At 37.2% G+C, this 23182-nt stretch overlaps 2 protein-coding genes across 5 annotated transcripts in view; one reads left to right on the plus strand and one right to left on the minus strand.

Annotated features, from left to right (window-relative positions):
• Window positions 1-23182, plus strand: part of LOC137250791 (uncharacterized) — a 373639-nt gene that overhangs the window by 71110 nt on the left and 279347 nt on the right. The gene's annotated exons all lie outside the window — the stretch shown is intronic.
• The window catches only part of na (sodium leak channel non-selective protein na), a 57760-nt gene that overhangs the window by 2311 nt on the left and 32267 nt on the right, over window positions 1-23182 (minus strand). The window contains exons 9-17 of one of the 4 annotated variants that reach the window (XM_067784259.1): window positions 17986-18111; window positions 17547-17912; window positions 10384-11134; window positions 10017-10316; window positions 8901-9095; window positions 7660-8023; window positions 2842-2919; window positions 2503-2776; window positions 61-223 (exon numbers count right to left, since the gene is read on the minus strand). In XM_067784259.1, coding sequence (XP_067640360.1) covers window positions 61-223; window positions 2503-2776; window positions 2842-2919; window positions 7660-8023; window positions 8901-9095; window positions 10017-10316; window positions 10384-11134; window positions 17547-17912; window positions 17986-18111 — 2617 coding nt within the window. Of the gene's footprint in view, window positions 1-60; window positions 224-2502; window positions 2777-2841; window positions 2920-7659; window positions 8024-8900; window positions 9096-10016; window positions 10317-10383; window positions 11135-17546; window positions 17913-17985; window positions 18124-23182 lie in introns of all 4 variants that reach the window. The other 3 variants (XM_067784258.1, XM_067784260.1, XM_067784261.1) reach the window with 3 other exon arrangements.

The raw sequence follows: 23182 nt of genomic DNA on the forward strand, positions 1-23182 counted from the left end.
ATGGGAAAATACGATTAGTTTGTATAAATATGCCGGCACTTATATTCCAAAAAAACTCACACTTGCATTCTGTGCTCGTATCTTCTTTAAACATCCCTCCAACCAAGTACGTATCGTCATTTTCGCCACTTCTTCTTCAACTAAATATTCGAACTCTTCACGTGCCAGTAATTCCTCTAATTGTAGTGCTTTACGTATGTCTACAGAGCGATAGGACAACATGCTGCGGGGGAAGGGAAAAATGTATGATCAGGCTGTCAGAGCAGACCACTTTGGGGTGTAATATTGGTCTGCTCGAACGGCCTGAAACCGGTTTATGTATTGTATATGTATACATGAACGGTGGACAAATTTTTGATAACAGCCCTACCATCCTGATAACCCAGAAATACCTCCGTAGATTTTAAATTTGTCTAAACCCTTTAGGGTCAATATTATAAGTAATATTGACGGGCGTAATGCTATGGAGAATAAGCTTATTAGCGAGCAGGGGTTTCAACAGATTAGATGCAGTAATATGCCTGAGGTTATCAGGTCGCGGTCCTAAGATAAACTTTAGTTAAGAAGAAATGTACCATTTAAGGAAAAAAATTACCGGAGGTAACTCTCCTTAGAAAATATGAGAGATAGCCAGGATGCAATAAATTGACTAGAAGAGTCACATACTTCTTGTTTCCAGGTTTTTGAGACCACACAAGTAAAACTTTCAAACCTCATATGACCTCGTAAGGTCTTCCAGGTTGGGAACGCATTGGTTCGCATAAAACTGATATATGCATGGCCTACGAGGAACGACCTATCAAATACCCTCCAACCAAACCCTGATATATGGTGCCCAGAACTCAATGTTATATCAAAATAAAATAAAACGGGACTTCCCTTCATCGTTTCTACTGCCAACTCCCCACGCAGTGTGGTGCAAACTCGCATGTTGTTATTGTTGTTGTTGTAGCAATAAGGACACTGCCCGAAGGCCTTGGGGAGTAGTATAACCACATGAAACCTACTAGGCCATACCGCTCTCCCTCCCCCTAGATCCATAAGGAACTTGGGGTCGTCAGAGCTGTTGGAGAAACAAGATTTGCCACGGGTAGGTGAGAGAGTAGACAATTAGTTTGGAGAAGCTATATATTACGCTGGAAATCCCTTGAATCAATTTGGTATTTTAGTCGCCTCTTACGACAGGCCGCGGGTATATTCTAACCCCCATAACCCGCTGGGGGTTGCACATTCGCAACTGCGACTTAAAGATCCGCCCTTCGGTCCTTCACTCATTTTCCAGCCTCTTGCACTCTTCCAGTGGAGCTTTCACGTTACGCACCATATAGTAGGATGCCAAGGGTAAGAACCTTCTTTTCCATCCATTTAAGGTCCAGAACCGTCCCTAGTGCTGAAGCCAGATAAAATTGGTGGTATTTCCGTATTATGACACCAGCTTTTATCGTACCTTCTTTTTGGCATACCTGGAAACTCTTTCTCTAGATGAGAGCCATGTCTCCTGGATCAGCGACGTTGTTGTTGTAGCAGTGCTTCGCCCCATCCAATAGGTGCGACCGATCACAAATTGTCATCAATATCCTCTAACGGGAGTCCAAGGAAACTTGTAACCCCATTTAATCAGCGACGTCAAGAGTAAGAGTTCACTCGAAGCCACTTGACTTCATTAGAGGTTTATTTGTAAGACTCGCAGCGGCATTTAGCCGTTTGTCCCCCTCCAACAATTCCTTCTTTACCTCCACATTTTAAACTATGCTGGCTTTCGACTTTATTTCTATGATTCATCTTGGTAGTAGGACGACCTGCCCGTCAATTTGTGCCTGCCGGCATAGCGATAAACATGCGCAACATTTATGTATGAGTCCATTTCTCCAATATATAAATCATTAGGCTTTCCGTTTGGTTAAATATTATCGGTCTTAAGGGCCAATTAAACTTTCTTAACCCTCACGCCATAGTCGTAACCATACCCATATCCATAACCACCTCCAATTTGATCGATTTGATGGATGGATGGTGCCTTAACCTAAAAATCGTGAAAATTTCATATGGAAGAATGAAGAAAAGGCAAAAAATTACAAACATATTCCACAAAAAATAAGTCTCTTAGTCATAACGTATCAAAAACTATGAATAAAATCTACAAAAAGTTATTAAATTCACTAACTCAAATATTTTTAGGTTATGGATATGGCGAGAAACCAAAAACCAATTGGTTGGTATGGTTATGGCGTTAGCGTTATGGTATGGCACCATTAATCGATTACATTGATTTCCATAAGGTAGGTTCGATCAGCTGTTTTATCTGGTTATGGTTTTATGGTTATAAGACACCATTAATTGGCCCTTTAAAAGTAATTAAATTTTTTGACCTCAAGTCTTCGGAACTCCGTAACCCCGGTTTCAGACCTAAATACTAGCACACTATATAGGCTAAACGGTCCCATAAACTTCTTATAAAGTCCAAAAAAAAAGTAACCGAATTAAAGTCACATTTACACGTACTTGATAACATCGTGAAATGTCACATCTTCACCATTATGCAACTTATCCAATTCATAGCACATGTACTTGAAAAGCAATCGATCCTTTTGTGGATCACATTCCAATCGCCCTTTTAACAGACGCAATATAAATTTTACTCTTCGTACTGGTATTACGCCACGTTGATGTATATCAACGATATTCCATGTATTTTGGAAATTTCTTATATCGGCATAGGACAACAACGCGTCCTCTTCATTTGAATAGAACAATGAAAAGTTCTCCATGATAATAGCTGCAGAGTGAGTGAGATAAATATATACATAATTAAATTGAATAGAATTTTACTGTGATACATACCTACTAATAAATTTAATACGATGTAGGTGATTATAACATAAAAGGTGCAGAAGTACACTAAGCTGGCGGTGAAGTTACCTATGGATTAAAATTAAAAAAATATTAGAATATTGTGACGAATATTAACATCACTAAGTGATACTAGCATCCCTAAGCCGATACTAAGCAGCCCCGCGTATGTACGTAAACAAATCAATCATCATTTACACATGTACATACAAGGCAATGGAGAGATACTCACCATCAGCCGAAGTAGTACTCACATATACATACGCATATGGCTACAAACTACAAATATACATGTATATGGCTGGTAACCAAGCATGAAGCTCACGAAATTACTAGACGTTAGGAGAAATGGGTGAACGAGGAAACCGAGAGTATAAAAGCAGCGCAAGCTGAGGCATGACTAATCAGTTTTGATTTAAACACCTTATTGGTTGTGAAGTAAAATTGTACTACTCTCAAAGTAATCTTAATAAAGATCAGTTTGCAATACTAAATATTGGAGTGATTTATTCGACAATTTATCGATTCGAACGTTAGTAGGTTTGGAGTAAGTGGAATTTCACTAAATTCGTTACAATATGTTTAAGATGCCAAAACTTCCTAGTGCGTAACCTAGAGGTCATCATCACTACATAGTAAAACAAAGTCGCTTTTTCTGTCCCTATGTCCCTTTGAATGCTTAAACCTTTGAAACTACGCAACGGATTTTGATGCGGTTTTTTAATATATAGAGTGATTGAAGAGGAAGGTTTACAAGTATAATATCGTCCATTAAATAGTGGAGAAATACTGATATTTTTCAAGTTTCTAATGTGATGTATATATATAAAAGAAAGTGGTGTTAGTTACACTATTTATAACTCAAGAACGGATGAATAGATTTGGTTGAAAATTGGTGTAGGGGTAGCTAAGAACCAGGAGACAGACATACTTTTTATCCCGTTCCGGATAGGGTATTGAGATCAAAACGTGGACCTGGATACCCCTAGAATGTGTGTGTAATATAGGTATCAAATGGAAGCTGTTTATGATTACTTTGGTACGAGGTATTTTTCGTACCCCTGGGTGACTAGGGTCTCGAGATATAAGCCAAAACGTGGATCAGGGTAACACTAGGGTGTGTTTTTACATTATGGGTATCAATTTGAAGCTGTTGATGTGTGCTTTAGTACATAGTAATTTGTATAGCGCTGGGTGACTAGGGTCTCGAGATATAGACCAACACGTGGACCCGGATACCCCTAGAATGTGTGATGTAATATGGATATCAAATGAAAGCTGTTGCTGAGAGCTTTAAAGTAATTTTCCTTATGATATTCGATTTAGTAGCATCACCCTGGCAAAACTGATAAATATGCATCCGAAGCCGAAATAAAGACAAGAATTAATAATACCCACATTAGGGTGGGTCGATTTGTATGGACGAAAGTTAACCGATATCGCGCCATCGATTTTTCGATAGGATTTGGGCTCAGGAAAAAAAACCTCCACTACGCATACACAAAAAAATTATTTTCGAGCCTGCGAAATTTAATTTTTTGACTTTTTTCGACTTTGCTTTTTATGGTTTTTTTCATGACCTACTAAAAAAATGTTCATATGTGTACCCTGTCCGACCCAAATAAATATTTTTTTTTTTAAACTGTTATCGACAACGTTTTTAGCGGACATTTGGGTCGGACAATCAAATGAAAATTTTCAAAGTGGAAAAAAAGTCAAAAAAAATGAAATTTCGCAGGCTCGAAAATTATTTTTTTTGGGTATGCGTAGTGGAAATTTTTTTCCTGAGCCCAAATCCTATCGAAAAATCGATGGCGCGATATCGGTTAATAAATCAACCCAGCCTAACCCACATACGATGAATTTCATATCAAAGGCTGAAAAAAACGTACATTTTGAACCCGACCCCCTCAGAATTTGATGAAATTTTGCATGGGGTTACATCTTACCCACCCAAACACAACCTCATTTTTAGAAATTGCATTTTCGAAAAATTGTGGGCGTGGCAAGGTATCGAAATATCCGAAAATATTAGAAAAATGACGATAATAGGTACTTTTAAAGTGTGATTACTACGGAATGGCTTTACCGATTTCAAAGATCTTCATACCATTAGAAAGGTATTGAAATAAGCTTTCAAAAAAATACACTGTAAAAATTTTTAGTACACTGAAAAAAATTTTTTTTAAATAAAATTTAAAACTGAAAAAACACTTCAAAGATCAAACGATTTTGAAAAATAAATTATATTTTAGAAAGGTCTATTTAATATATATAACATGTTTTATTCACTCCTCCCTCCGTCTTTTTCGCTTCATCTCCATCTTCGTCTCATTCTATCTCTTTCTCAGTCTCCTTCCCTCTTTTCTCTTCCCTCAAGTTTTTCTCCTTCTTCTTCATTTCTTATTGCCAGTCCCAGAGGGTGGTATGTATTTTGTTCCAGTCCCATTCCGAGCCTCAGTTTCAGTCCCAGTCCTAGTCCTAATCCCAGTCCCAGTCCGTCTCTGGTATACTTCCCGGAAAAAAGCATCGTAAATACTAATATAGGCAAATTTATATACGAAATTTCAGGCAAATCGAATAGGACGTATGTAAATAGGTATGTGGGTATTATTAATTCTTGTCTTTATTTCGGCTTCGCATGCATATTTCCAAGTTTTGTCAGGTTGATGCGACTAAATCGAATATCACAATGAACTTTAGAGCTCTCAGCAACAGCTATCATTTGATATCCATATTGTATAAACACATTCTAGGGGTACAAGGTCAACGTTTTGGGCTATATCTCGAGACCCTAGCCTACCAGTTGTATGAAAATTATTCTGTACTATAGCACTCATTAACAGCTTTCATTTGATATCAATATTGTATAAACACATTCTAGGGGTACCCGGGTCCACGTTTTGGGCTATATCTCGAGACCCTAGCCTCCCAGTGGTATGAAAATTATTCTGTACTATAGCTCTTATCAACAGTTTTAATTTGACATCCATATTATATAAACACATTCTAGGGGTACCCGAGTCCACGTTTTGGGCTATATCTCGATACCCTAGCCTCCCAGTTGTATGAAAATTATCCTGTACTATAGCACTCATCAACAGCTTTCATTTGATATCCATATTGTATAAACACATTCTTGGAGTACCCGGCTCCACGTTTTGCGCTATATCTCGAGACCCTAGCCTTCCAGTTGTATGAAAATTATCCTGTACTATTATAGCACCCATCAACAGCTTTCATTTGATATCCATATTGTATAAACACATTCTAGGGGTACTCGGGTCCACGTTTTGGGCTATATCTCGAGACCCTAGCCTCCCAGTTGTGTGAAAATTATCCTGTACTATAGCACTCATCAACAGCTTTCATTTGATATCCATATTGTATAAACACATTCTAGGGGTACCCGGATCCACGTTTTGGGCTATATATCGAGACCATAGCCTCCCAGTTGTATGAAAATTATCCTGTACTATAGCACTGATCAACAGCTTTTATTTGATATCCATATTGTATAAACACATTGTAGGGGTACCCGGGTCCACGTTTTGGCCTATATCTCGAGACCCTAGTCACCCAGGGGTATGAAAATTATCCTGTACTATAGCACTCATCAACAGCTTTCATTTGATATCCATAATGTATAAACACATTCTAGGGGTACCCGGGTCCACGTTTTGACCTCAAAACCATAGGCACGTAGCGAAAAAAGGGAGACGTTGGCCGATTCTCAGACCTACCCAATATGCTCACAAAATTTCATGAGAATCAGTTCAGCAGTTTCGGAGGAGTTAAGCCTCTAACACCGTGACAGAAGAATTTTAAATAAGTATTAGAAGAAGATAACTTGCAGTTACTTTAATTTGAAGGATTAATCCCAACCATACGGTTAAAGTTTTCAAAATCTCCTGAAGAACTTTCGAGTCTCTGTAGCTCCGTAGAAACACTGGGCCCTCCCTCAGCTTAATGACAATCTTTCAACGTCACACGCAACAATTAGCCAGCCAATTTTCATTTTAAGCTATATTTGACAGCATGAATGCCCTTTGTGAAACCATATAAGATAGTATTGACGTAAGCTATAGCTACCATTGATCGACTGTTATTGATGGATGAGTCCAATAACTTGAGGAGACCGATAGCCATGCACTTATGAACAGAAATATCGCGCTACACTGGAAGAAGTAGTGCCCACCCAGTGTAACTAGAGGCCCATGTTCACCGGAAATGAATTTGGTAACCTCCGGCATTATCACATTCTGGTACCAGCCCTGCCTCGGAACATATATTTAGACCCGCTAACCATTGCCCATGACTTCTCTTTTAATGGGCATTTCTTACAGCACGAATATTGTAAGCCCATTAACCCATTAACCCATTGAGGCGAAGTTCTAAAACACCCTTATTCACACCCAATTTAGTCAAGACCTGATGTTGAATTTTCTAACCGTAGTAGCACTGAATTGCATAATTTATCCCGCGCTTTTAATAACGGGCGCATCTGCTGGAAAGACGATACATTGCACGAGGGGCTTGAAATTGCGGATTACAAGAGCTCCTCACAAAAACTGTCTACACCATATTTCAATTCTAACGCCGACCCAACCATGAACCCTTTAAATAGTCCACTGCCCCATATGATTCCCACTCCCCATTGCTCTCTCGAAAAAATAACTGAGAAGAAACTTGCACAGAGGCAGTTTTCGTCACACATTAATCTGGGCTGAGCTAGGACTAAGCACTATTAAAAACTCTGTATAATAATCTTATTTATAAGCAAGACTTACAAAAATAAACTCTGCTTACCACAGTCAGTTTCCCAATAATTGTTGCCCGGCGTACAATATGGTGGTTGTACCATACAATCATGCATTATCTTATTCCAATCCTCACCGGTAACAATGCGGAATAACATGGCCACACCTGTAACAGGTGAGCCAAAATTTGCTCGTCTACCAATACCTTCGCCATATTTTACAGTCCCAAAAAGGATCGTGCCAGCCAAAGCATAAAAAAAGACCAACAAGAACATACCGAATATGATGAAGAATGACTTGCAAACGGACACGCCTACTGTTAACATGAGCATTTTTAGTGTGGTGTGTTTGCCGGTAATGGTGAAAAAACGTAAGATAACCACCATGAATCCAAAGAAATAGGAAAGATCGTTCTGTGCAACAAAAAAATTATGCATAGATTACTAATTATACATACATTAGACTGGGTCGATTTATTAACCGAATCGCGCCATCGATTTTTCGATAGGATTTGGGCTCAGGAAAAAAAGTTCCACTACGCATACCCAAAAAAATAATTTTCGAGCCTGCGATATTTCATTTTTTTAATTTTGGCGGCCACCGTGGCGTAATGGTAGCGTGCTCCGCCACCACACCGTATGCCTTGGGTTCACACCCCAGGCAAAGCAACATCAAAATTTTAGAAATAAGGTTTTTCAATTACTCGGCAGTGTTTGGAAAGCGCTCCGAGTGTATTTCTGCCATGAAAAGCTCTCAGTAAAAATTCATCTGCCTTGCAGATGCCTTCGGAGTCGGCATAAAACATGTAGGTCCCGTCCGGCCAATTTGTAGGGAAAATCAAAAGGAGCACGACGCAAATTGGAAGAGAAGCTCGGCCTACAATCTATTCGGAGGTTATCGCGCCTACATTTATTTTATTTTTTTACTAAAAAATTTTCATTTGATTGTAAAATTTTCATATATACCCTGTCCGAGCAAAAAATATTTTTTTTTTTTTTCAAAAAACTGTTATCGTCAACTGTTCAGCGGACATTTGTGGGTTGAACAGGGTATACATATGAAAATTTTTTTAGTAGGTCATGAAAAAAACCTTAAAAATCAAAGTCTAAAAAGAGTCAAAAAAATAAAATTTCGCAGGCTCGAAAATTATTTTTTTGGGTATGCGTAGTGGAACTTTTTTTCCTTGAGCCCAAATCCTATCGAAAAATCGATGGCGCGATATCGGTTAACTTTTGTCCATACAAATCGACCCACCCTAACACACATGTAAAAGAGCATTATAGCACTCACTCTAAGAATAGTTTGTAGGAATATCCAAACTACCCCAGCCACGGTGACAAGTAAATCATAGCGATTCCGTCGTGATTGCCAGTAACCACGGGGAGTGAAGGCAATATTTTTCATAACGACTTCAATAACAAATACGAAATTCAACACAGCACTAACGATCACTAAACGTTCAGTGTGCACTTCGCCTTTGATCCACTGTAAATAAAAACAATGTTACATAATTATCAGGGTGTTCAGTTTGGAGCCATTTAAGCTAGTTCCCTCATAGGCATAGGGCGTTCAAAGACGCACTCACTGCTGTAAAGACCAGCTTGTGGGAAAGTAAACCCTTTCTTTAAAAGCAACCTAAACTTCAACAATCAAATCACAGGCAGATTGTTTAATTAGATCAGCTGTTCAGGTGAGCTCATACATTGACTGTACTGACTAGTCCACGAAATGCATCGTGGATGCTTCTGACAATCTAAGAAGTCCTTATAACTCTGCCTCCAATGAACATGTTTTAAACAGGGACCCTTTTTTGAGTCGAAAAAGTGTGGGGGAAAAAAATTGTGCTAGATGGAAGTTTATGGGATACCGGGGGCCCGCATAGCATTTTAATGACGAATCAGACATCCTTTTAATTTTTCAGACTTTTTTCAAAATAAAAGTTAAATACGGATTTCCATTTTTAGGGACGAATTATGCTCAGTAATTTGATGTAAAATACCAACGACTCAGTTGAGTGGATCAAAAATACTCAACGGTGCATGCAGAACGATTCAACTATTGATAACAGTTGCTTTCTCTCAAAGCGTCCTTTGATAGACCTGCTAGGTATGTTGGGTGAGAGAAAAAACTCTCTGTATTTCGTAGAAATCAGTTCTTAAGTTTAAATTGTTACAACACATGAAACGTAAAAAGGTCCCTACAATAATGTATATGATTTGTCTATCCTTCTGAAGGAACCTTACTTGTTGTGTTGTAGCAGTGCTTCCAACGACGCACCAAATTAAATGGGGTTACACTGAAATGACAGCCCTTGGTCGGGAAAAATCCCGAGTCGCTCCGGTACATAGAACCGGCTGCCTTGGAAAGCGTTGCGAACCTTACTTACCGTTATGGAACCTTACTTACCGTTATGGATAACAACATGCTATTAATCAGCACCACTACTGCTATAATACGCTTGAAGATAATATTTTGTGTTATGTCATAGGTGAAAGCGCGGAATTTTCTACCATCAGGACGTGGAGGCAAATGTAAAGGCTGCGCAATTTTCAAACGCTTTTTCAGATCACACCAACGTCGTTGATCGACCGTCAAGAGAGCAGTACCCTTATTCTCCGAATAGTTGGCAATTACCACACCCACAAACAAAGTCAATCCAATCATACAGCCCAAAAAGATATAAATGTGTATATATACGGCATGAATCTGGAAGAGATCAAAGAACAATTAAAATTAACTTCAAGTGTAAAATCAATTATAAACTGATACGTACCGGTCCACAGGCTTTTATTAGAACATCTCGTACATCCAACCACCCCTTAAAGGAGAGTACTTCGAATAATGTCAGCATTGCATCGACAATATTATCGAAATTAAATCGACGTGGATTAGCCCATACGCGTGGTACCAGCATTGACGGATACGATTCATTACTGCCCGGTGTTAATTTCATTTTTGTCACAAAAACACGACGCATAAATACACCAACACAATCTTCACGACGTATTATAGTTGGATCATTACAACGCGCCAAACGTCCGCCATATAATTGTACACCATAACTTGCGAAGATAAACATAAGTAAAATGAGTAATGTGGATACGAGTAGGATCTCTTTGAAACCACGACACAACTCATAAACGACTTTGCGCATATGTGGTACCAACGTGAAAATACGCAATGGACGCACACAACGCAGAATCATCAAAAGTTGTGCACCCGAACTGGTCGGTATTTGTTTGGGCATCCAACATAGGAAAGAAGTTGATACAACATAAATGAAGACATCTAATACGGCAGCAACATCTTTGATGTAAGCTTTTGGTGTAAAGAAAAGGCCATCGGCGAGTATTTTTAATGCCAATTCTAAACTCATAAATATAACAAAACCATATTCAGCAATTTGTAAAGTTGGATGATCCATAACGCGATAGCTTGGCGTTTCAAACATCATCGATATACATGAGAGCGTTGTGACGAAGATCATTACCCAATCCAAATAGGTGACTAAACCTAGGAAATTACTATAGACCGAATTGTAAGAGATATAAAGAAAATGTATGAGATATATTATATATGTACAGTTGATTGTATACCCAGTTGTAAGTTTTAGAAAAGCGATACAAAGTACTAGCGTAGCCGTGAGACGTTGTGCTGCTCTGTATATGAAAAGTGCACTTCCCTCATCACACTCTGATATATCATCGAATATACTACTACCTTACCACTTTCTTCCCATTTCTCCATCTTATTCCTCTCCTCCTGATATTTCCTTTATCTCCACTTCTCTTTCATTCTATTTCACCCTTCCTCTCTCAAACCCACTCAAACTCCAAATTGCACTCCCTCTACCTCTCATACCTAAATTACCTCTTATGATGAATTTAATATCAAAACCTATAAAAAAAGGCACATTTTGAACCCGACCTCCTCAGATTTTGATGAAATTTTGCATAGACGTACACTTCACCTATACAAACACCACCTCGTTTTTAGAAAAAATTTGGGCGTGGAAAGGTGTCAAAATTGTGAAAAATGCGTGAAAAATGACGGTAATAGGTACTTTTGAGCTGTGATAACTACGGAATGGCTCAACCGATTTCAAATATTTTGGTACCTTTGGAAAGGTATTTGAATCGGCTTTCGAAAATATATACTGTAAAAAATTCATCTCTCTATATTTTGATATCATAGTACTTTTAAACTGTGATAACTACGGAACGGCTCAACCAATTTCCAAGATCTTGGTACCATTGGAAAGGTATTCGAATTGGCTTTCGACAGTATACACTGTGAAAAAGTTTTATTACACTGAAAAGCATTTTTTGTTTTTAAATGCTTGATCTTTGTAAATTTCTCCAAGTATAGTTTTTAAAAAACTTAGGGCTTCATTCTGTATTGTGAACGATAGCTTAGTCGAACGATGTTTTCAGTGTAATAAAAAAAGCCGATTCGAATACCTTTCCATTGGTATTAAGATCTTTGAAGCCGGTTGAGCCGTTCCGTAGTTATCACAGCTCAAAAGTACCATAATATCAAAAATAAAGAGATGCATTTACTTAAAACTTAAAAAAAAAGAAAAAAATACCATTTTATTTTCTGGATATGTTATATATATTAAATAGACCTTTCTAAAAAAAATTATTTTATTTTAAAACGTTTGGCCTTTGAAGTTCTTTTTAAGTCTAAAATTTTATTAAAAATTGTTTATAGTGTATGGTTTCGAAAGCCGATCTGAACACCTCTCCAATGGTACCAAGATCTTTGAAATCGGTTGAACCATTCCGTAGTTATCAAAACTCAAAAGTACCTATTACTGTCATTTTTTCACGCATTTTTCACAACATTGACACCTTGCCACGCCCACAATTTTTCAAAAATGCAATTAATAAAAATGAGGTTGTGTTTGCATAGGTAAAGTGTACCAGTATGCAAAATGTCATCAAAATCTGAGGGGGTCGGGTTAAATGCATATCGGTTTTGATATGAAATTCATTTTATATGGAATAAATAAAGAGATATATAACAAATATTGGATACCCCCTTCGAATGATTACGGAGATATAGCTAATTTAAATTTTTGTTTCACTCCGACTCTCATTCCCCCTCTCACTCCTACTCCCACTTTCACGTCCTCTACCTTTCCCACTTAAATTATCTAATACATGCAATTTATTTATTCATTTATTTAAGATGTGAAATGTTACATACCCACCCAGCTGTACACTTGAAATGCTGTTGTCGTTTGTTTTGTGTGCTTAATAGTGTTACAAGGCTGCGCAATAATACATATACATATGGTTCTATTCTGAACTAATTTTCGTTTAAAAGAAGCAAAAAGGACACAGAGGCTAACACCAATGACCTTGAGCGGGTAATAATGCAGTTTTCCTTCAGATATGGGGATTTCCCAACTGTTTACAAGTAAGAATATACAAACAAAAAATATAAAAGGGCAGGGTTTTAACGAAATTTTCCAACTTTTACTAGAAAAGCTTATTGCCTGCATCTACGCACTTTTACAAAATCGTTTATATAAAAGAAGGCGATTTAACCGATTTAGTCCATTTTTACTGAAAATATTTCCTGTTAAAACATGTGCACCAAATTTTTCGTCGAGTTATGGCTCCAGAAACGTTCGGAAATGCATTGTAAGAAAAGGGCAGTGCCACGCCCATTTTTCAAGATTTGAATTTTTTCTCATTTCTTGTTATAATGGCACAAAATACGATTGGTACAAAACTATTTTTCACTAAGATTTAACTTATTATTTTTGCCTACCGCTCTTTTTAAGGTCATTTATATAAAAGTGGGCGTGGTCCTTGACCAATCTTATCCATTTTTACTATAAGGAAAATATGTGTACCCAAATTTGTCACGATATGCAAATTTTTCTTCGAGTTATGGCCCCCGAAACATTGAAAATTGCTTAGACCAAAATTTTAAAAATTTTAATGTTTTCCAATTTAATGTTATAATTCAATTTAGAAAGTAAAATTCGATTGATGCAAAGCTCTTTGTTGCTAAGATATAGCTTATTATTTTCGTCCACGACCCTTTTAAAAATCTTTTATATAAAAGTGGGCGGGGTCCTTAACCGATTTCGTTAATTTTTCTTCAAAGTATTCATTATAGTAAAGGCAACCTCTTTGCCCAATTTTGTTACGATAGGTTTAACGATTTTCGATTTATAATTAATCATATTTGTTAAATTGATTTTAGCACAAGTGGGCGGTGCCATGCCCATTTAAAAATTTGTTTGCAAATTTTTATCAAGAGTCTCAATACCAGTCCACACGTCAAAATTCAACAGTCTAGGTGTATTATTTACTAAATAATTAGGTTTTTTGTGTTTCCAAAAGGTTATACATATATATAAAAAGTGGGCGTGGTTATCATTTCCGATTTCGCTCATTTTCAATACCAATCTATTCTGGCTCCAGATAAGCTCGTGTACCAAATTTGGTGAAGATAGCTCAATATTTACTCAAGTTAAAGGACAGACGGACGGACCGACATGGCTCAATAAATTTTTTCTTCGCAACTGATGATAGTTAATTAGTTGTGGGTTGTATAGTCCCGAGTAATATACTGAGCGCAAATTCAGCACGTTACAGAGAAGACATTTTAACAGATATCGCAGCTAATCAAAAATCCCAGGTAAAACAGAAGGCTATTAATGGACAATACCGTATTCATGCCAATGAACGGCCCCTTACTCTTGGCAAACAGAATTCAGAAGAAATTCGCTAGAAGCTCCTAACATCTGTGTAGAGGATAGCAGATCTGGAAGCAGCCAACCTCATCAACTTATTAGCGTTGAAAATAAGAAGGCCAATGAAGAAAAAAACCAGACAGATCAAGAGCGCATGGAATTAGTTAGCCAAGAAAACAGGCAACAAACGTTTATTCTATAGTAATACCGCGCTTCCCAAGGCAGTCGGTTCTATGTACCGGAGCGACTCGGGATTTTTCCCGACCAAGGTCTGTCATTTCAGTGTAACCCCATTTTATTTCACTGCTACAACAACAACAGCAACACAGCGAGGCATGTTGGCGAGTTGGGCATCGGGAAATTGGTAAGATAAAGTGATAACACCCCTCAGGGGTGTTTTGCAGCCTGTACCTATTAGATAATTTTCTGTCAGCCTTATATACCGGTTGTATTTAAACGGACCTTCCCCGATGCCGTATAGTCTCGGGAAGTAACGATTGTCACAGCAGTTGGTCCTACGACCAAGATGAATCCCTCAAAAGTTTCAAAAAATTATACGGAGATCATATGGAGCACTGGCTAGCAAAGCCAGAAAAGATGATATCGCTACATGTAATTAGTCATGCGTGGAGGGCAAAAGTAGCAAAAAGTCAATACACACGATGAGGGAGCGGCCGATTGTCCGATCAGAGAAGAGGGGCGGAGTGAAGGAAGAAGATTTTCTTGGCCCTGCGTGTGCGGATTTGGGGTTAAATTTGGTCATTGACATCAGATGTAGGAAGTAGGCGCTGGATGAAATGGTTTAGAAGCAGCGTATGTCGTGCTTCATCTTCTTTTAACAATAAAGAAACTCCCCAAAGGTTTGACCACATTGAAACTTCTAGGCCATCGACCCCCTTCCTCCGTGTGAAACTTGGGACCGCCAGAGCCTCGCCTGCTAATCTTCATATATTGAGCTTGTGTCCTTCACCTGCCGGATTCAGGCTGCACACATTGAAAATACTCTTTCAAAAGCAGGAAAGCAGGGCACTTTTCTAAGTTTTTGAATTGAATTTTTCCTGGTTTTCCTGTAAAACCCCGTAAGCCATGTAATATGAATGAAAAAGTTCATACTCAGGAATTTGTGATAAAAGACATCCATCTTTCCTATGGAAACACATCAAAGACTGATTAATGTAAATGGAATTCAATCAGACAATTCTATTCTAAACAGAGCCAAATACTATATCCTCCAAGATACACCAAGTTTATGAGCAATATTGATTTGAAGGCAATTCTTAAAATATAAAAACAAATCAAAAACATTTCTAAAAAGTAAGGGAGGCTAAGTTCGGGTGTAACCGAACATTACATATTCAGCCGAGAACTTTGGAGACAAAATAAGGGAAAATCACCATGTAGGAAAATGAAACCCTAGAATGTGTTTGTGTTATAGGGGTATCAAATGGAAGGTATTAAAGAGTATTTTAAAAGAGAGTGGGCCATAGTTATATAGTTGGGCGCCTTTTCGAGATATCGACATAAAGGTGGACCAGCGGTGACTCTAGAATGTGTTTGTATGATAGGGGTATTAAATTAAAGGTATTAATGAGGGTTTTAAAAGGGAGTGGTCCTTAGTTGTATATGTGAAGGCATTTTCGAGATATCGACCAAAATGTGGACCAGGGTGACCAAGAACATCATCTGTCGGGTACCGCTAATTTATTTATATATGTAATACCACGAACAGTATTCCTGCATTGATTCCAAGGGCTTTTGATTTCGCCCTGTAGAACTTTTTCGTTTTCTTCTACTTAATATGGTAGGTGTCACGCCCATTTTACAAAGTTTTTTCTAAAGTTATATTTTGCGTCAAAAAAACCAATCCAATCACCATGTTTCATCCCTTTTTTCGTATTTGGTATATATTTATGGTATTTTTTCATATTTCGAAATTTTAGATATGGGAAACGTGGGCGTGGTCATAGTCGGATTTCGCCCATTCTTAATGCCAAGATAAAGCGAGTTCAGATAAGTGCGTGAACTAAGTTTAGTAAAGATATATCGATTTTCGCTCAAGTTATCGTGTTAACGGCCGAGCGGAAGGACAGACGGTCGACTGTGTATAAAAACTGGGCGTGGCTTCAACCGATTTCGCCCGGATTCATAGAAGACAGTTATCGTCATAGAAACTATGCCCTTACCAAATTTCACAAGGATTGGTAAATTTTTGTTCGACTTATGGCATTAAAAGTATTATAGACGAATTAAATGATAAAGGGCGGAGCCACGCCCATTTTGAAATTTTCTTTTATTTTTGTATTTTGTTGCACCATATCATTACTGGAGTTGAATGTTGACATAATTTACCTATATACTGTAAGGATATTAATTTTTTTGTTAAAAATTGACTTTTAAAATTTTATTTTTTTTTAAGTTCGTCATCCGATTTCGCTCATTTTTATTAAGCACACATATAGTAATAGGAGTAACGTTCCTGCCAAATTTCATTATGATATCTTCAACGACTGCCAAATTACAGCTTGCAAAACTTTTAAATTACCTTCATTTAAAAGTGAGCGGTGCCACGCCCATTTTTACTAATTTCCTATTCTGCGTCATAAGGTCAACCTACCTACCAAGTCTCATAGCTTTATTCGTCTTTGGTAATGAATTATCGTACTTTTTCGGTTTTTCGCAATTTTCGATATCGAAAAAGTGGGCGTGGTTATAGTCCGATTTCGTTCAATTTAAATAGCGATCTGAGGTGAATGCCCAGGAACTTACATACCAAATTTCATTAAGATACCTGAAAATTTACTCAAGTTATCGGGTTTACGGACGGACGGACGGACATGGCTAAATGAATTTCTTTTTTCGCCCAGATCATTTTGATATATAGAAGTCTATATCTATCTCGATTAGTTTATGCCGTTACGGGGTACCGTTATGCGAACAAAATTAATATACTCTGTGAACTCTGCTCAGCTAAGTATAAAAATGGCCACATTGTTAAACTCTTCTAAAAAAACATTGCAGACTATATCAAGTTTGGGGCATAGGCCAGTTAATATATCTGTTGGCACCTTTTTGATGCAGACTATATTTTCTTGTTTAGATCTTAAAGCTTCATCTGTTTCTTATCTCAATCACTGAAGGCACTTAATAAGGTTTTAGAAATACGGACCTAAATCCTAGCAACTGGGTATACAGGTATCGAACAAGTTTGTCAAATAACTTACTGCATGCTTTTATATTGCACTTTACGCTCCTTGCCCGTAAGTGGGTCTTTCAAACGCGCATCATAACGTCCGTGCACGATCTTTTGACATATCTTACGGAAACGACTCTCACGTGGCACCAAAAACAATGGTGTATCAAAGAAGGGATGATTCTCACGTAAATCTTCCTCGCGTTGATTTCGTCTCATTTCGGCTTGTTGACGTTTTGCTTGCAGCAATTTTATATCCAGGTCATGTGGGCGTGCCCGTCCACAGTTGGCGCGTGGTGCAGCAGCGATATCACCATTTTCCATTAAATGCTCATAGGTCTGTTTCAGTTTAATTGAACCAGAACGCACACTTCGACGTATGGAACGTGAACCAAATCTAGATTAACAAAATACAAATTTGAGACCAATACAAGATTAATGCGTTATGAATGAGAATTTTAGGAACCTACTTTTTTTGATCTACGCGCCATGGTTTCGAATGAGTTATGGTGCCTTGAGACTTTAAACCCCCTTTGCCACCTACGACAGGCAGCATAGCGGAGTCTCCAAGCATTAAACGTTGATTATTCGAATCACTGGAAAGTCGACTTAAGTAAGTCAATTTTGAATAAAATTGCACAATTATGAGAATTTTGATATGATACATTCGAAAGTAAAGGGAAAAGCTAAATGTAAAAACATTTTGATAAGGAAACGCGATTACTATAACTACCTTTCTTTATGTTTTAATCACTAACTAAGAGGTTTACAAGATATTTATTTACAAATTAAATTTTACAGTATTTATATACATATGTACATTGGGCCATACCAAGAAGAAAAAACTTGTACCGTACACTTTTCAATAAATATTGTGACGAATATTATCATCACTAAGCCGATACTAAGCAGCCACTCGTATGTACGTAAACAAATCAATCGTCATGTACACACATGCATACAAGGCAGCAGAGAGATACTCTCAAATGCATGTCATCATCAGCCGAAGTAGTACTCACATATACACACGCATATGGATACAAACTACGTATATACATGTATATGCTGGCAACCAAGCATGAATGCCACGAAATTACTAGACCTTAGGAGAAATGGGTGAACGAGGAAACCGAGAGTATAAAAGCAGTGCAAGCTGAGCCATGACTAAGCAGTTTTATTTAAGCACGCTATTGGTTGTGAAGTATAAGTGTTATTGTGAAGTACTTTCAAAGTCGTCTAATAAAGACCATTTTGCATTATTGAATATTGGAGTTATTTATTCAATAGTTTAGCGATTCGAACGTTAGCAGAAGATTTGGAATAAGCGGAATTTCTCTAAATTCGTTACAATATAAAGTTTTATTTTAAGAAAGTTTCGATTTTTTAGCCACATTAAACAGCACGGATATCACAAGCCTCATTATAGATACTCGCTTGCGGTGCATGCACCACGAGGGTTGCTTCGCGAATTGCGTAACCCCAAAACTATTTAGAAATAGTTAGGTGGCAAAACGATCTTTACACGGACCAATAAAAGCACTTCGCAGGGGAATGTCCTTTTACACGAATGTAACCGTTGCTCAACGGTTCAGTAAGATTGTATTTTGCATATCAGCCAGTAAGGCAGGCAAACGTAGTTTACGTTAATGTAATTGACCTTAACAGTTTTAAGGGTTTTGGCGATCCTACAAGTCGCGCCAGTCGTTTTAAGGGCTTCCCTCTTTCTCTGCTTCCATATTCGTTCATTTTTTGCTGTTTATTTTTTGTAGCTTAATCACTTAAGCGATGTTTTCTTTTGCCTGGCAAAGTACAATGGCCGTCCTTAGCTACAACTTTCTCTACCTTCTAATTCAGTGCAGGTCTTCCCTTTCTCTGCTTCTTTCCGGAACAGATCGTCTTAACCCATTTACATAGCGTAGCTAGCGAAACCGTCTTTCCGCACTTTGTACAGTTGAGGGACTTAAAGAGTGCACTTTTTTATTCGTCGAGAGTGGACTTCATACCGGCTTTCTGTAGCAGCCATACACTGTCTTAATGGCTTTTGGAATAATAGGCGGATTCTTTATTTCAAAATATTCACTTGATGATTCTGTCCAGTGTATTTGTTTCTGTTGATAAATAATCCCTTTGTATCACACCATTTTTCTATGAAAACCAGAGCTTATTGCACCCGATGGGATATTGTTTCTTCGTGATCCAGGTTAGTAAGTCATCTGCATACAGCTGTGTGTTGAATTCATTGGTTTCAGATAGGCGGAAAAAGTCATATATATGACTAGTGTCCAAAAGAGAGGAGAGTACACCCACTTGAGTAGGCGTTGTACCAGTTGTCCTTACTTCAAACCTTATTTTTATACTCAGCGTGCTTTGCACACAGAGCATATTAACTTTGTATCGAAAAAAAATTTGATTGAGCCACGCCCGTCCGTCCGTCTGTTCGTTAACACGATAACTTGAGTAAATATTGAGATATCTTCACCACGTAAGCTTATCTGGACCCAGAATAGATTGGTATTGAAAATGAGCTAAATCGGATGATAACCACGCCCACTTTTTATATATACAACATTTTGGAAAACACAAAAAACCTGATTATTTAGTAAATAATACACCTAGCACTTGTTTTTGTTTTTATCGGCCTATTGATAAATCATTCAAGGTTCGAATCGAGCTCAAGGCCAGAACAATAATTTTTTTCTAATGATAATTATTGTTATTTTTTAATTTTTCTAAATTAGAAAAATTTTATTTTGTTTTTGGAATAGTAACATTGAGTGCCAAGCGGATTTGACGAAAACCTTCACCGGGTGCCAAGCACATTTTTTGCTCTAAACTGGTGTAAAAGTAGAAAATATTGAGTTCTAACCCAATTCCGAATGATTTTGTTGTTTATTTTGGACTTTATAACTGTTTTTATATGTCGCAGGTTTTCGTACGACATGGCACTGCACGACGGGATTGCAATCGTAAAAAGCGCTGTCGTACGAAAATGTGCGACGCGATTTTTTGCTATTTCTTAATTTTTTTTTTCTTTATACGCATTTTCCTTTACATTTATTTAATTTTTTTATTATATTTGTTTTTATTTTTATTTTGTGCTATTTTTTTTAAATTTTATTCTTCGTCTTTTTTGTTTTCTTTATTTTTATTTTTATTTTTCTTTATTCTTTTATTTTTGTAGATTTATTTGAATTAGAAAAATGCGAAGCGAAGCCTTAGAGAACGTGAAATACGTGAAGCGTTGGAAACAAGTGATGATGATTTTTCGTGCGATCACGTTGTTTGATGAGAACTGGGTACCAGATGATTCGGACACTGACTCTGCTAATAACTTTGATATTTACGATACTGAAGACGACTGGGACAAGGATGAGGACGAACCAACAGTATTGTCAAACGTAGTCGATTATTCCGAAACAAACATTTGGACTGAATTTAGTTCTCGTCAGAAAACTTTTACATTCACTGGGCGGACAGGCTTGCAACAGTGTAGTCCAACAGATATTTCCTGCTTGGATGCATTTCTCCTATTTGTTGACAACGACGTTATTGAATTAATTGTATCAGAAACAACTAAGTATGCGGAAGAATTTTTAAGTCGAGCTACTGTTACCAGATCTTCTCGAAAAAAAAAAATTGGATACCAACAACAGATTTTGAAATGAAGAAGTTCTTTGGCCTTCTTTGGTGGATGGGTTTGGTGAGTCGGATCTTTAAAAGGCTATTGGTCCAAAGATTCGCTCTACAACTTTTCAATTCCGGGGAAAACAATGTCACGCAATCGCTTTGAACTATTGCTTAGTTTCATGCACTTCTCAGACAATAACTTAATTGTACCAGGTGACCGGCTTGGTAAAACAACACCACTATTGGACATGCTACAAATGAGATACCAAAGAATTTACGTACCAGGTGAAAACATAGTAATTGATGAGACCCTTATTCCATGGCGAAGCAGACTATTATTCCGACAATATATACCAAATAAAACTCATCCTTATGGTATAAACTTTTTAAGCTGTGCTCTACCGAAGGATTCACCTGGTCAGTGAAAATATACTCCGGAAAGTCATCAAGTGGATTGAGAGAAGTCGGTTTGGCAAAAAGTGTTTGCGAGGATCTGATCATTGAGTTGAAAGGTGAAGGTCGAACAGTTTTTGTTGTTATATCTACTGATTTGATGGGCGTGGTACCACCCACTTGCGATAAAACAATTTTACAAATATTATTAATCATAATTCAAAAATCGTTAAACCTATCGTACAAAATACGGCAGAGCGGTTGCCTTTACTATAAGGAATGCTTTGAAGAAAAATTAACGAAATCTGTTAAGGACCACGCCCACGTTTATATAAGATTTTTAAAAGGGTCGTGGACGAATCAAATAAGCTATATCTTTGCAAAAAAGAGCTTTGTATCAATAGAATTTCACTTTCTAAATTAAATTATAACATTCAATTAGAAAACACTAAAAGCTTTTAAAATGGGTGCGGCACCGCCCCTTTTATGACTAAGCAATTTTCTATGTTTCGGTAGCCATAACTCGAAGAAAAACAAGTAAGGACGGGACTGTCTTCGGCTGTGCCAAAGACTTCATACCTTTCATGAATGGGGCTGAAAAATAATCTTATCCCGTTCGTAATCTCCAAATAATCAGATGCATAAGATAAGAAATATATAGTGAAGAGATGTACATACCTAAACGATTTTTAAGATAAATATAAAATACAAAATGGCAAAAAACACCCTTATCTGAACGATCGGTTGTATGAGATATATATTATATATAGCTCCGATCAAAATGATGTTTACAGGAAATCTTCTATGATATATTAGAATATATATCACCAAGTTTCACGTTTTTATATTGGAAAGTAAGGGAGAAATGGCCAAAAATGTTTCTATCTGAACGATCGGTTGTATGGGATATGTATATACTATATACATATAGCTCCGATCAAAGTGATTTTTTCAGAAAATCTTTTATGATATATTAGAATAAATATCACCATGTTTAGCGTTTTTATATTGGAAATTAAGGGAGAAATGGCTAAAAATCGTTTTATCTGAACGATCGGTTGTATGGGATATATACTATATATAGCTCTGATCAAAGTGATTTTTTCAGAAAATCTTCTATGGTATAGTAAAATATATATTACCAAGTTTCACGTTTCTACTTTCTAAATTAAGGGAGAAATGGCCAAAAAATTGCCTATCTGAACGATCGGTTGCATGGGATATAACTATGTATATATAGCTCCGATCAAAGTGATTTTTTCAGGATATCTTCTATGATATATTAGAATATATATCACCGAGCTTGACGTTTATACTTTCTAAATTGCGGCAGGAATGACCAAAATCGTCTTATCTGAACGATCGGTTGTATGGGAGATATATGTTATAGTGGTCCGATCCTACCGGATCCGACAAATGTCTAATATAATAGAAAAATACATCCTTGTGCCAAATTTCATTGAGATATCTCAAAATTTGAGGGACTAGTTTGCGTTCAAACAGACAGACGGACGGACAGACGGACATGGCTATATCAACTCAGTTCGTCGCCCTGATCAATTCGGTATACTTAATGATGAGTCTATCTTCTATACTTCTCAACGTTACAAACATCGTTCATGAAAGGTATAATTAACATAATGAAAT

This window comes from Eurosta solidaginis, chromosome 4 (genome assembly GCF_040869045.1).
Source record: "Eurosta solidaginis isolate ZX-2024a chromosome 4, ASM4086904v1, whole genome shotgun sequence".
Lineage (NCBI taxonomy): Eukaryota > Metazoa > Arthropoda > Insecta > Diptera > Tephritidae > Eurosta > Eurosta solidaginis.